The sequence below is a fragment of the Elephantulus edwardii genome, unplaced genomic scaffold (assembly GCF_000299155.1).
Source record: "Elephantulus edwardii isolate Elephantulus edwardi_28Jun2011 unplaced genomic scaffold, EleEdw1.0 scaffold00044, whole genome shotgun sequence".
In the NCBI taxonomy this organism is placed as follows: domain Eukaryota; kingdom Metazoa; phylum Chordata; class Mammalia; order Macroscelidea; family Macroscelididae; genus Elephantulus; species Elephantulus edwardii.
In genome coordinates, this window is record NW_006399794.1 from 17,038,475 (window position 1) to 17,053,047 (window position 14,573).

At 41.5% G+C, this 14,573-nt stretch overlaps 1 protein-coding gene and 1 pseudogene across 1 annotated transcript; both read right to left on the minus strand.

Moving 5' to 3' along the window:
- Positions 1–10,281: 10,281 nt before the first annotated feature.
- On the minus strand, positions 10,282–11,056 carry LOC102856013 (annotated as a pseudogene).
- Positions 11,057–12,565: 1,509 nt separating this feature from the next.
- On the minus strand, positions 12,566–13,745 carry LIPT2 (lipoyl(octanoyl) transferase 2 (putative)). Its single transcript, XM_006885735.1, has 2 exons — positions 13,280–13,745; positions 12,566–12,795 (listed from the first exon to the last, which is right to left on the minus strand). Exons 1-2 carry the CDS (start codon positions 13,743–13,745, stop codon positions 12,566–12,568), a joined length of 696 nt encoding a protein of 231 aa, XP_006885797.1.
- Between the last annotated feature and the right edge of the window lie 828 nt (positions 13,746–14,573).

Consider the following 14,573-nt stretch of genomic DNA (forward strand, 5'->3'; position numbering starts at 1 on the left):
CAGTGCGATTGGCACAGGACAGAGCGGAGTTTAGGGCTGTTGTACATAGGGTCGCTATGAGTCGCAGGCGACTCGACGGCACATAACAACAACAGTATTTTGCTTGCGTGTGATATGAATGATATTGTTCAATAGTTTCCACATTCTATTAGATTACCTTTCTTGGGAATGGGAACAAATATGAACCTTTTCCAATCCATTCGCCGGACAACTGTCCTCATAGACTGGTAAGAGGATCCAGGGCTGAATCTGTTAATGGAAACAAGTCAATTGGTATCTCATTGATTATTGGGGCCTTGTTTTTTGCCAATGCCTTCAGTGCAGCTTCAGCTACCTCCTTCATTACCATTACAATTAGTTTCTTGATTACCAGTGACTTCTCCTCATATGGGACTTTCTGCAAATTTTCAGGTCAGCCAGTTCTTTTTGGTATAGTCACTCTATGTTTTCCCTTGATCTTCTTTTGATGCTTCCTGGGTCAGTCAACATATTGTGTATAGCATCTTTCAATATAAATTTGTTTTTCAGTTATCTCAACTTGAAAAGTGAAGAATGAATTGTTCCCTTTTTCTTTTCCAATTCTAGCTCTCTGTACCTTACAATACTTTGCTTTGTCTTCTCAGTTGCCCTTTGAAATCATCTCCTCAGCTCTTTTACTCTGGCATGTTTTCCCTTTGTTTTGGGTTCTTGATGCTCTAGTGCAATTTTCAGAATCTCTTCTGACATCCATCTGTTTTTTCTTTCTCTTCTGCCTTTGTAATGATCTTTTGCTCTCTACAGGGATAATATCCTTGATGTCATCCCACAACTCATCTAGTAGATCATTGGTATTCAATGTTTCAACCCTATTCTTAAAATGATTTTAGAATTCAGGTGGAATAGATTCAAGATCACTTTTTGGTTCTTGTAGACTTGTTTTCACTTTCTTTGGCCTCGATCTGAACTTGCCCATGACTAATTGATGATCTTACCCTTAGTCTGTCCCTGGCCTAGATTTGACTGGTTATATTGAACTTCTCCAGTGATTTCTTCCACAGATGTAATCAATCTGATTTTTATGCAATGCTTCCAGTGAGGTCCATGTGTATGGTTGCCATCTGTATTTTTTTTAAAAGGTGTTTGTAATGAATAAATCATTAAAAATACAAAATTTGATCATTTTATTTGCACCTCACTTCTGTCACTCAGTCTACATATTCCAACTACTATCTTTTTTTTATTGTTTCCAACTTTAACATTCCAGTCACCAATTATCATTACTGCATTTTGATTGCATGTTTGCTCAATTTTGGACTGCAAGTTTGGTAAAAAATTTAAATTTCTTCCTCTTTGGCTGTAGATTTAGGATTAAGCAAGAGGCTCCTTTGTTTAGAGGGAGTTGAGATTAACAGTTGGTTGTGGCCTGGGAGCCTCCTATTTAAAGCAGCTAGGATATGGAAGGTGGATCTTTTTTTTTTAATTAACAGTCAGTTGAGGAGAGCTTTTTTAATTGACTTTTTAATTAACAGTCAGTGTAGTGGTTACAGTGCTCGAATGTCAGTGGTATGAATCTGTCCATGGCTCCACAAAAGACTTATGTGGCAAATTTGGACATGAAGTAAAAATTTACAGAATTTCTAAACCCTAACAGTCAATTCCTCAGCACAGGGCCGATTGGCAGCATTATGATATATGGTGAAGAGAATGAGATTGTTAACAGCTTTAGTTTGTTTGGCTCCACCATCAATAGGTATCAGCATCCAGGAAATCAAAAGATGAATTGCATTGGGAAAGTCTGCTGTTAGGAACATTTCCACAGTATTGAAGAGCAACAATGTTAGTCTGGAGACTAAGGTGTACCTGATCGAGGCCATAGTTTTTGCAATTATGTGCTATGTATCAGAAAACTGGACAATGACTAGGTATGATAGGAGAATTGGTGCCTTCAAGCTGTGATGCTGTAGAAAAGTATTGAATACACATACCATGGCCTGCTAGGAGAACAAACAGGTTTGTCTTGGAGATGGTAAAACCAGGCTGCTCCTTGGAGGCAAGGATTCTGAAACTCTGTCTGACTTTGGGCATGTTGCAAGGAGGGACCAATCTTTGGAGAGGGATATCATACTTGGGAGGGTGGATGGATAGTGTAGGAGAGGAAGACACTGGATGAGATGGATTGACTCAGTGACTGAGGTAATGGGAGTTTGTGTGTCAGAGAAAATAAGGTTGGCTCAGGATAAAGCAGATTTCAGAGCTGTTGTACATACATAGGGTCACTATGAGTCACAGGCAACTTGATGGTACATAACAACAACAAAAGTCAGTTGTGGGCTAGGAGCCTCTTGTCTAAACCATTAGTACCCAACAAGTGGGACTTTGTGATTAACTGATGGTTAGCCCGAGTTGGTGTGAAGCCTGATTTGCTATTAGAAGTACAAGCTAAATTGTGAGTTTGTTATATTTGGAGAATACATTGTTATAATTGGTACAATACTTGTCTGTGAGTTTGCTATACTGAGATAACTTGTGGGTGCTTTGATGCTGAAAGCTATGCCGCTGGTGTCAAATGCCACAAGAGTTACTCATGATGGACAGGTTTTAGTTGAGCTCCCAGATTACGACAGAGATGAGGAAGCAGGATTGGCCATCCACTTCTTAGTTAATAGGCTTGTGAAAACCTCTATAAACAGCATAGGAACAAAGATGTTATAGTATTAAAGACAAAGCTCAGATTGGAAGTCAGTTAAAATTAGGAAAAATAAGACAAACATCCTTTAATAACTGGAATATGGAATGTACGAAACCTGGATGTTGGAAACCTTAGAAATTATGAAAAATGAAGTAGAATGCATGAACATCAACATTCTATGCAGTAGAGAGATGAGATGGACTAGCTTTGGCTACTTTAAATTAGATAATCACATGGTATACTATGCTGGGAATGGAAAAATGGAAGAATATTGTTGCATTCGTAGTTGTTGTTGTTATGTGCCATCGAGTCACTTGCGAATCCTAGCGACCCTATGTACAAGAGCTCTAAATGTTGTTCTAGCCTGTGCCAACCTAGCCATCTCAAAGGCACTTATTCCCACCAAAGTCAATTTCACATACTATCCTGAAGTACAGTGTTTTGAGTGACAGGATATTATTCATACACATACAAGGAAAACCTGTTAAAATGACTACTAAGCAGGAGAGGCATCCACTTCCTAAACAGCATGCCTCCCATAACACTATGAACTTTGATCAATGCCAATAGTTGCAGAGGGGCTTCAGGCCTTTTGTTCATAGGGTCGCTATGAGTCATGCTTGACTTAAAGGCAATCAACAACAACAAAATATATGCTCTTACATCTATATGAAGTACAATTGTTTTAAAATTTTTAAAGGTATTAGAGTATGTGACTATTGTAAGATATACACAGTAAATTATAATTTGGCAAAAATATTATCAGATATATATATAGGGGTTGGTGTGTCAGAAGTAGTGAGACTGGCTCAGGACAGGGAAGGGTTCAGAGTTGCTATACATATGGTCACTTACAGGAAGCCAATACTAAATCTCTGTAATAAACTGAATGCTATTTCAGGATGTGGGGGGAGGTGAGGTATAGAATATCCTTAAGGGTTTACCAGATCCTTGCATTGCATTGCATTTGCTGACCCCTCCATCCTGAGTCAAGTGGAAGGTTTTCAATAGAAAGAACTTGGCTTCATTTGCATTGAATTCTCTTTATGATTTGCTTCCCTTGATTCTCAATAAAAACAGAGAGGCGTGGCTTGAGCACTTCAATTGTTGGAACTCCTGGCCTCCTGTCTTTTATGCTCTCTTTTATCTCATTCCTGGTTGTCTGTCTCATTATTAATAACTATAAAAATACTTTACCCTCAATCTGCAACTGTCACTATATATCACAGGTGACTCAATGGCACCTAACAACAATAACATACTATGACAGGTTTGGAAGCAGGAGTGGCATCCACTTCCTAAATAACATGCCTCCAGAAACTCTATGTACTTTGATAAATGTCAATAGTTGTAGAGGGGCTTCAGGCCTTTTGTTTTTAGGGTCCCTATGAGTTGCACTCAACTCAAAGACAATCAACACACACACAACATAGACTGAATAAACCATATTTCATGCAAATTTTCAGATAGAGGGTTTTTAATAAGAATTAAGGGACACCTGGAAACATTGCCAAAGTGGTTATGGTAAGTATTCTGCCAGCCTCACTAAACTGAAAAGATGCTGGAGCAGTTACTGCAGTTAGTCACATCCTCATCCTCAGCACTCCTTTACTAGACTGTGGACAATATGTTTACTCATGGCCAAAGGACTCTAAATAAACAAGAGGGCTTCTCCAAGCAGGAAAGCCAGGGTGTTAGATATCTTCCTTCACACGCTCAGCTTCCTTCCTTCAAAAAGAGCTACAGTGGGAAAGTGGAGGTGGCATCCACCCAGAGAGGAAAAGGAGTCAGGAATCCACAACAGTGACCTGACCTAGTTCCATAGGGCTGCCTTAGCCAAAGTCTAGAATTTTGCTCTGAATTCTCCCAGGCTCAGCCTATCTACTGCTCAACTGTTCCTGGAGACTCAACTACTTTGGGATGTCTGTCCCACTCACCCTTCAGAGGTGGCTATAGAAGAGTGGGAAGAGGTCCAAGATTATCAGCCAGAAGGTGAGACTGAACCTTGACTCTGCCCTTTACTAACTGTATGACTTCAGACAAGTCACTTAACTTCTCTGTGCTTCAGTTTTCTCATCTATCTTGCTGGACAGCTGATATATAATGATAAATTATGTTGTCTCATTCTGCAACTAAATACTAATTCTCTGCCTACTGTTGCTCTACTGTTCAGCTCCTCCCAGTCTACCCATGCTGCATTTTCAGGTCTATATTCTCTTTCTCTCCTCCAGGGCTCCCAGATCTGTACTCTCACTCTTTGCACCCATATTCCAGATCTTTTGCCCCACTCTTTCTTTCTTCTCTGCTGGCATCTCCCACCAATGTCTCAAACTGGATTTACCTAAAACCAAACTTGTTAAACTAAAAAAACCCCAAAAAACCAAAAACAAAAAAATAAAAAAACTAACTTGACCTAATTATCTTCATTCTCCAACCAGGTCTCCATTTAGCGCTTGTTCTATCCTAACAATACCTCTGGGATCGATCCAGCTGCTCAAGCTGGAAACTTGACATTTCCCCAGATTCTACCCTACATTCATAGTTGGCAGCAACAGCCATTTCCTACTGAATCACCTGGTAAATAGTGGGAACTCAACTGAGGCAAGACAGAATGAAGCAATGGCAGAGAGGCATGGCAGAACGAGAGAAAATAGATTGAGTTTTTACAGGGCTCTATGTGCTATTTCTGTTCTTGAGCCTAGCTGCAGCCCAACCCTTGGATTTTATGGCTCTCATACCTTTTTCAATAAATTATCTTCTATTATCTTTATTTCTATTGGTTTGCATTGTGTTTCCACAATGGTGAATACAAGAGTCACAATGAATAGAAATAGATGTTATCATTCAAGATAGGCTATTATTCTGTAGTAATGAACAACCTTGAAATTTTAGTGGTTTAATTCTTGTGACAATAGGTGTCTCTGCCACTGCAGTCCCTTCCTTAGAAAATAGCTACCATCTTTGATGTGGTTGGTCATTGTAGAGGGAAATAGAAATTCTAAGGGTTTTGGCATTAGCAAGTCAGTACTCCAGTTCAAAAGTAGTAATCTGTTCCTTCTATTTATGAATTGTGTTGGAGAAGAGTAATGAATATCCCATGAACTGCCAAAAGAACAAACAGATATGTCTTGGGAAAGGTGGAGCTAGAGTGTTCCTTTTAGGCAAGGAAGACAAAGCTTCATCTCTCAGACTTTGAACATGTTGCTAGGAGAGGCTATTCCTTGGAAAAGGATATAATGAGTGGAAGTCAGCAAAAGAAAGAAGACCCTCAACAAGATGAACTGACAAGATGTAGTGACTCTAGAAATGGACTCAAGTGTCAAGGCAGGACAGGACTCAGAAGTGTTGTTCATAGGGTTGCTATGAGTTTTACTCAATTTGACAGCATCTAGAGCAGGGAAACACTGCATGGTTCAGGATCAGAGAAGGAGTGCATCTTCACACCTTTTCAATCTATATGCAGAACAGATCATTTGGGAGGCTGGACTTTATGAGGAGGAATGTGGCATCAGGATTGGAGGATGACTCATTAAAAACCTGTGTGATGCAGATGGCACAACCTTGCTTGCTGAAACTGAAGAGGACAGGCATTTGTTGCAGAAGGTCAAGGACTGTAGTCTTCAATATGGATTGAAACTCAACATCAAGAAGACAAAGATTCCCACTGGGCCAATTGGCAGATTCATGATAGATGGAGAGGAGATTGAGGTGGTAACAGTTACAGCTTGCTCTGCTCCACAGTCAACACTCTCAGCACCAGCAGTCAGGAAATCAAAAGACGAATTGCATTGGGAAAAATCTGCTGTTAGGGATTTCTCTAGAATACTGAAGATATCGGTCTGGAGACTAAGGTGCACCTGATACAGGTCGTGGTCTTCACAATTACTTGCTACGCATCCAAGGGCGCTGGATAATAAATAAAGATAACAGAAGGATTGATGCCTTTGAGTTGTGGTGCTGGGGAAGAGTGTTGAATATACCATGGACTGCCAGGTGAATGAACAGTTCCGTTTTGGAGAGGGTGAAACTAGGCTGCTCATTGGAGGCAAGGATTTTGAAGCTCCATCTCACATATACTGGGCACATGGCCAGGAGGGAATAGTCCTTGGAGAAGGACATCATGTTTGAAAGGGTTGAGGGGCAGTGCAGGAGAGGAAGACCCAGGACGAGATAGATTGACTCAATGACTGGAGATACGGGATTAGGTCTGTTGGAGACAATGAGATTAGTTCAGAATAGGGCAGAGTTCAGAGCTAATGTACATAGGGTCACTATGAGTCGCAGGCAACTCAATAGCATATAACAACAACAATAAGTCACTGGCAAGAACAGCAACAACAAAAATCACTAGTCAGAACAAATGGCATGGCCTTACTCAAACTCAAGGAGCCACCAAGTGTAATTCTGTCATATGCCCAAGAACCTGAACAGTTAGAAACATGTGGTGAGCATTAATAACTACCATTCATTTCCTACTGCCAATTGTGTGACTAACTTTAAGCTAGGAGCCAGGAACACAGGAGTGAGAAAGTCATGGTCCTTTCTTAAAGAGCTGATCATGACTTAGTACAGAGCCAGTGCTATGGTAGAAGGGTCTCTGATATGTCTGGTAGGTCTCAGAATAAGAAATTTCTAACTAGCATCACTAACCTAACAGTTCATCAAGCAGATAACATCAACAAAGTAAAGTCTGACTGTTAAGGGAAGTGAAGGCAGATGCTGCAGCAACTAGAGAAGGACTTGTAAAAGGCAGAGTCACTTCTCAGCTCCATCTGGCAGAAACAAGAGTATAGGGGTTTTGGATCTCTCAAATAAAGGTTTTTAAAAATGTGAAAATTTAAGATTTCTCAATGTTGGCAACTACTAAAACGGAAATGCATGCTTGCATATGTACATATATACACATATACACCTTATAGCCTAGAGAACATGCCTGCAGGCCAACTCCTGCCCAAGAGTGTTTGCAAGTCCAGCACAAAGAGTATAATGGTTTACCATGCTCTGCACGGCTCACATCTAAAGTGCTGTGCTCAGCAGTTGCTAATGAATTGTGGACGCACTAGGGCTGATCCCGAGGCAGGCAAGCAGGGCAGGTAAGAGACTATAAACAGTTCAGTTCCATTTAATCTTACTACTAAGCTTCCTGGGATGATTACTGCCCTTGGTGGTAAAACTGCAAGGTAAACTCATTACAACTGAGTTGTAACTGAGTCACAGCTGACCCTCCAGCAGGTTTTCAGTGGTTCTAAATTGCACAGGAAATTACTTATCATTTCCCCACTGAGATGCTGTATTTGAACCACCAGAGATACACCATGTAATGATCAAGTAAACTCTAATCCCAGCACCCTGTGGAATACAACAGTAATTCTGGATCGAAGAATGGGAAATAAAGGCCTCAGGAGAATATGAGTCAAATGGTGGACAAACCAAACCATCAATCAACTTATACTGATTGAGTGTCCATGGCATGGAAAGCACATTGTTTTGAACTTCTGTTTTAAAGTCAGCATGGACAGCAGGAAAAGAACATGAGAAAGGACTTTTACCTGAAATCTAGTTCTGGCTTTGTCATTAATTTACTGTGTGATCTAGAGCAAGTTCCTTCCTAAATCTTGGTTTCATATCTCTACAATAAAGGGGTATGAATGCATCTCTAAAGTCCCTTTCATCATAGATAGATAGATAGATAGATAGATAGATAGATAGATAGATAGATAGAGATATATAATTTGCAGTGCTAAAAATCAGACCCCAGGTGTGGAAGGAGTCATCATTACTTCTCAGAAGCCACTGAGGCCACGGAACTCTGGAGGGTCAAAAAGACTTAATGTTTTCTAAGACTGTTCTGTTCAATTTGGTGGCCCCTAGACAACATGTCGCTATTGAAATGTGGTTAGTCCAAATTAAATATGCCCACTGGACTAGATTCTAATGAATCCTCAACCATTTAGGCTTTGCTAGATTTGGGTTCCATCTCTACACCACTAGAAGCTTTGATTTAATGAAAACCAAACCCTTACTAACATAGGGTCTTCGAATGTGTTCTCAAGTAGGAATTATCATTTTCATTGTAATTGGTGTTATAATCAAATTGTATTAAAAGTTGTTTTCAGGGTGTTTGTAAGCAATCTACCAACATCCATTTCCTCCAGAGAGTAACACTCCTAGAAGCAATGTTTTTATCTTTGATAGAACTAATCAAGCCATGGAACTTTAACCTGCTCCACTCAGCTGACATGTCTGAAACAAACTGTAACTTCATTAATCAGCCAATCACCCCCTATTGCCTCTGGTTAACATTGACGGTGGCCTTTATCAAAATGGTGAAAACTTGGAAATAAGAGACTATCATCAGTTATCAGTCAGCAAAAGTGTATGCAGAAAGAAGGCCCTCAAGAAGGCAAAATGAGATGCTAGTAACTTAATTAAGGAAGTCTGAAAGTCTAGCTCAGAAGTAATTGTCAAATGTAATAGTCATGTGGTTGACCAAATGGCACTGATGGTTGAGCGGATAATGCCCCTAATACTTTACCAAATCTTAACTTTCCTGCAAGTCAGGCCCACTTACTTGACCAAAGAGATTCTGACAATGCTTCTACCCGTATTGATCAAAGATATCCTAACAGCATTTCAGTAATAAATTGTTTAAGTCAATCAGAAATATTTCCTTTGTTTCCTCCTGCATTTTGTCAATATAAGCCAAGCACTGTTGATATTCAGTGTTTCTACATCTCTATGGTTTGGTGCTACCTAATTTAGGACTCTTCCTGAGCCGGCCTTACCTAATAGAATACTTGAAAAAACCAAAATGAGATGTACTTTTCAGTGCAAAATATACACCAAATTTCAAATAATTAGTATGAGAAAACAACACCAAATGTCATTAATAGCATATTTATATTGTTTTAGATGTAAAACATCTTATATGAACTGGCTTAATTAGAATGTTACTAAAATTCATATACATTTTTTTTTTTAGTCTCTTCTGGTAGTTAAATTTTTACTACCATTCTGAAAATAAATCCTCTCTTTAGAGTATAAACTGCTAAAAGTACAAATATTTTGGTATGTTTATTTCCTTTTTCATAGTTAGGTAGAAAATACAGTATCAATATAGATCTTTTCAAGAAAAGATAAACTTTTCTAGGGCATCCGTGGGTAGTATAAACGGTTAACCACTTAGCTGCTGACTGAAGGCTGAAAGTTTGAGTCCATCCAGAGGCACTTTGTTAGAAAGGGCTGGTGATGTGCTTTTGAAAAATCAGCCATTGAAAACATTATGGCCTACAATTCCAGTCTGAAAGAAATGGGTCACCGTGAGTCAAAGGCAACTGTATAAAAAAGCTGCTGCGTTTTAAACACTGGTTATTTTTATGATAGATTTGCCTAGGAGTAGCTACTTGCTCATACAGTGATGAAGTTTTTCATTGTTCAATCTTAACACTTAAAACTCTGAAGACAAAAAAGACCAATTTTTAAAACTGGACCATTTTAATGTTTTTATAGCATAACAAATAGTTCTCTTGACTGCAGGACTTCTTAAGAAAGGCTGTTTGGTAGCATTTGGAAGTACATGGTAATGCTGGTTTGTATCAGTTGTCAAAGTGCTATTAGACCAGTAAGACAGCATTTATGCAGCCATCATTTTCAGGATTGTTGGTAACCTGGGCGTATTTCCCCCAAATAACCTTGCCTCCTTGTGTCACAAGGCCCAACTCACTCACGTTCACCTCAATGACGGTACCTTTGGTAATAACACCTAAAGTTGTATACAGTGGGGATGAAGGATTCTTTTTTACACCAAGTATTGGCAGGCAAAATGTGGCTTTAAGTTCAGGATGTGTTACATGTGCCTTCTTAAACCGTAAGCCCATTGGTCTGATTTTCATATTTAGGTGGTTTTCTTGTAAAACCATCTCCAACAAAGCACACTTTAGTAACCATCCTCTTCCAGGCTTTCTTTTTTCTCTTTCCTGTTCGAATAACTTTCAGTACTTCTGTTTCGCCCTGGACACGAACTTTGGGGAGAGGGACTTCCCATTTTCCCGCTTTCTCTTTGCGTTTTTGTTTAATCATGTTGGAAAGTACTTTAGCTCGGGACTGCCCCTCTCTGTCCAACAGATAGGCAGGTACTGCCCCTTGTGGAGTCTTCTCATCGTTTTGTTTGGTGTTTCTTTTTTCATGCATCTTGATAGTCTTTTTCATTTGTATTTTCTCAGCATGACGCTGCTTATGGTAGAGCTTTACCTTCAGACCAATCATCTTCTTTGCTTTCTTTGAACGCTCATGAGCCTCTCGACTTTCTTTCTTTCTCTTTTTCTCATGGTAATCCAAACGGTACCCATAGCACTTTCGGTGTAACTCAATATACTCATTTTGTGGCATGGTGACGGCAGTAAAGGCCCCAGGCGCAGTGTCCGGGGCGCAAAGAAGATCTCAACTTTCGGGTCTCGGAGACCCACGAGCCGCCTCAATGCACGGCCGAGTCTGGAAAGCTCATATACATTTTTAAAAAATGTCCCATCCTAATAGGCTGCAGAAGCCAGCCTTCAAGATGGCCACTTACGATCCTTGTCTTTTATCACCATTGTGCAGCCCCTTCCACACCAAATAGGACTTACTTATGTGGTTACTGCAGAAATGAATGTGTGGCTCCAGTGGCTGGGTTATAAAAGACACTGGCTTCCACTTTGTCTGGGATCAGTTGGTCGAGGGGAAGCCAGTTTCCCTGTCAAGAGAACACTCAAGAAGCTCTATGGAAAGGTCCATATGAAATATTGACATTTCCTCTCAACAACCATCAGTCTTCAGATGATAACAATGCCCACTTATAGCTTGACTACAAACTCCTAAGAGATCTTGATCCAGAATTACCTAGCTAAACTTCTTCAAAATTACTGATTGACAGAAAATATATGAAATAATAAATATTTATTGCTGTTTTTTTTAAATTGCTAAGTTTGGAAGCAATTTGTTATACAGCAATAGATGAATAGCACACAGCTTTACAAACTTATAGAGCTTATATAATACCATTTTTATCTCTGGAATTTGTTGAGTGTGGGAAATATTCTTGCCTTTTTCTCAGTTTCTGGCTTATTCAAGTTTTGTTATCTAAATGTGGCTAAATTATTAGGCTGAGGGAATCTAATCCTAGAAGACAGCATTCTACTTTGTTCTTTGAAGAGTCTTTCCTTCTTCTTCTTTATTGCAGAAAGCATCCCGGCCTCTTTCTTAAGAAAGAACAAACTTAACATATTCACCTAGGCCAACCAGGAATTTGATGCGGCCAGAGTGCTCCTTGGAGTCAAGGACAGCGAAGTTTTCGTCTCACATACTTTAGGCATGTTGCTAGGAAAGGCTATTCCTTGGAAAAGGACATCATGCGTGGAAAGGTGAGGGGATGGCAAAGGAGAAGAAGACCCTCAACAGTGACTGCAGCAACGAGCTTGAGTGTGTCTGAGATTTTGAGGTTGGTACAGGATAGGTCAGGGTTTAGATCTGTTGTTCATTAGTCGTTTTGAGTTGTACTTGACTCAATGGCACCTAACAACGACAAATCAAAGGAACTAGTCCAGGATATCACAATTAGATACAGTACCAAGGAAGTAGCAAATAACTGAGAGATGATAACCTATGACATGCTTTTCTAAACTGAAAAACTGATGTCAATAGCAGTGACACATAAGTGTGATTCTTTTATAGGTAGGTCTGGTATCTTTGGAGTAGGCGGGGAAGGGATAAACAAAGCTGAATACATTGGGAAATCATGACTCAGAACTTATGACCTGCCTTTCTTTGTCCATGGCCGTGCTGTGTCTAGAACCTGTGATTCCAACTCAGGCTTGCAGTTCTTTAAGTCAAAACCATCCTTACTGTTAACAGAAACATTCTTCAGTTGAGGTTGTCTTCTGAAATCAAAGTGCACTTGTACGTCTCCTTAAAGGACTCGAGGAAAACCGGCATTACTTCATTCACAGTGACATATCTCTGGAGCTCCTTACTCAGGGAAGTGACACCAGTCCCCACTAGCCCACAGGGCACAATGTACCCAAACCACTTCAGGTCCGTACAGCAGTTCAAAGCCAGGCCGTGTGATGTGATGTGCCTTCCACAGCGGACTCCTGCAAGGCAAGCAAAAAGAACAGATACTCTCCCATTATTTGGTTTCAGGATCTTTAGTTCAATGAGATTTGGACTACATCATTGGTTTTTCAACTTTGTTTCTGGAGAAGCCAAAGCGTGTGCAGACTGGGGAATGGGCGAATGGAGGGTGGCTCCACAGCAACTGCACTTAGTAAAACAGGGATTCTAGCAAATGCTCTTTGATATAGAGAATGTGCTGTTTAAAACGTAGGAAAATTACTAAGCGCCCTTAAGGACTAATAACCTGCAAAATAACTTCTGACTCTTCACCCATAAAAATGAATGTGGAACGAAATGCGCTCTGAAAGGCTTCTGGCTCTGAACATAGTATGTTTAGCCTAAAACTCAAAAGCAACTAGCAATTCAAAGGCCGCGCCAGTTACACCTCCTACAAGTAGAGCCCTGCGCTCAGACGCTATTGGCCCATACCCAGTAAGCCAGGCCACGCCCCCAGGCGCTCACCAATTGCGCAGATCTTGCTCTCACCCAACCAGACTCCCGTATAGGGAGGTGGACGCGCGCGCGCAGTCGGCAGGCCCAGGAACTCACACAGGCGCACAGCACAGGCCTCCAGCGCTGCCACGTGAGTGCGCAGGCGCAGGCCGAAACGGCGCAAATCGAGTACAGGGTGGCAGAGTAGTTGGCCTGGGCCGTGGAAGGTGGCTAGGCCTCCGCGGCCTGTGGCGCGCACCTCGGCACCTAACGACCGGAGCCGTGCAGCCTCTTCGGGCGTCAGGCCGCCGCGCAGTCCGGCTGTGTACACAGGCCCCGCGGGCTCACTAAGAAGGAGCGCGCCCCCCTCAAGCCCAGGCTGGACCTGTGTGCCTGGCTCTGCTTGCAGCCTCTTCAGCCAACTCTCCTGTAGGGCCAGAACCTCGGCGTATGGCACCCTGCCAAGCCACACTAGCCGAACCACCGGTTGTCTCATAGCGCCTGCAGTGCCTTCCTCGGGTCCCGCCCTAACTTCGGTCTTGGGGCGTGTAAGGGAGGCGGGGCTTCAGGGGCAATCCCGCGCAGCTGCTTTAAGGGCATGTGAACTGGCCTAGGTAGAAGTGGGGATCCTGCGCAGGGTCTGGCTTAGGCGTTCATTTCAACAACTAGTATTTAGTGCTTGCTAGTGGCCTGGTCCATGAGGAGTTGCGCTGCTAACCCGCTGGGGGCGGGGGGGAGTGGGAGGATGTGGCAGTGCTTCCTTAAGGATTTACAATCTTGCCAATACTATGGGACTGTTCTCCTGTGCCCTGTGGCATCCCAGTGATTCTCTCCTCCAGGGAAGTACCTTGCTTGACTTTGATTGTGTTCTGTAAAGACCTTGGGTAGGGTAGTGGTCAAACACTTGGCTATTCTGCTAGGTACCAGCCATCTAGTTGGCTATGACTCATAGCGAGCCTATGAACAACACATCTGAACCTATCCGCCACCATCCTGACCATCAAATGATCTCTGATATGTGTCAGTTCATCTTGTTAAGGGTTCTTCCTCTCCGCCCCTTTTTTTTTTGGCCCTCCATTTTCCCCAGCATGATGTCTTTTTCCAAGAATTGCCCCCTCCTGACAACATGCCCAAAGTATGTGAGCTGAAGTCTCACCATCCTTTCCTCTTAGGAACACTCTGGTTTCATTTTATCCAAGACAAACTTACTTGCTCTTTTGGCAGTCCATGAGATAGTACTTTTCTCCAACACAACTATTCAAAGCTATTGGTTTTTGTGTGTTCTTTATTCACTATCCAACGTGCAGATGAATAGCAAGCAATT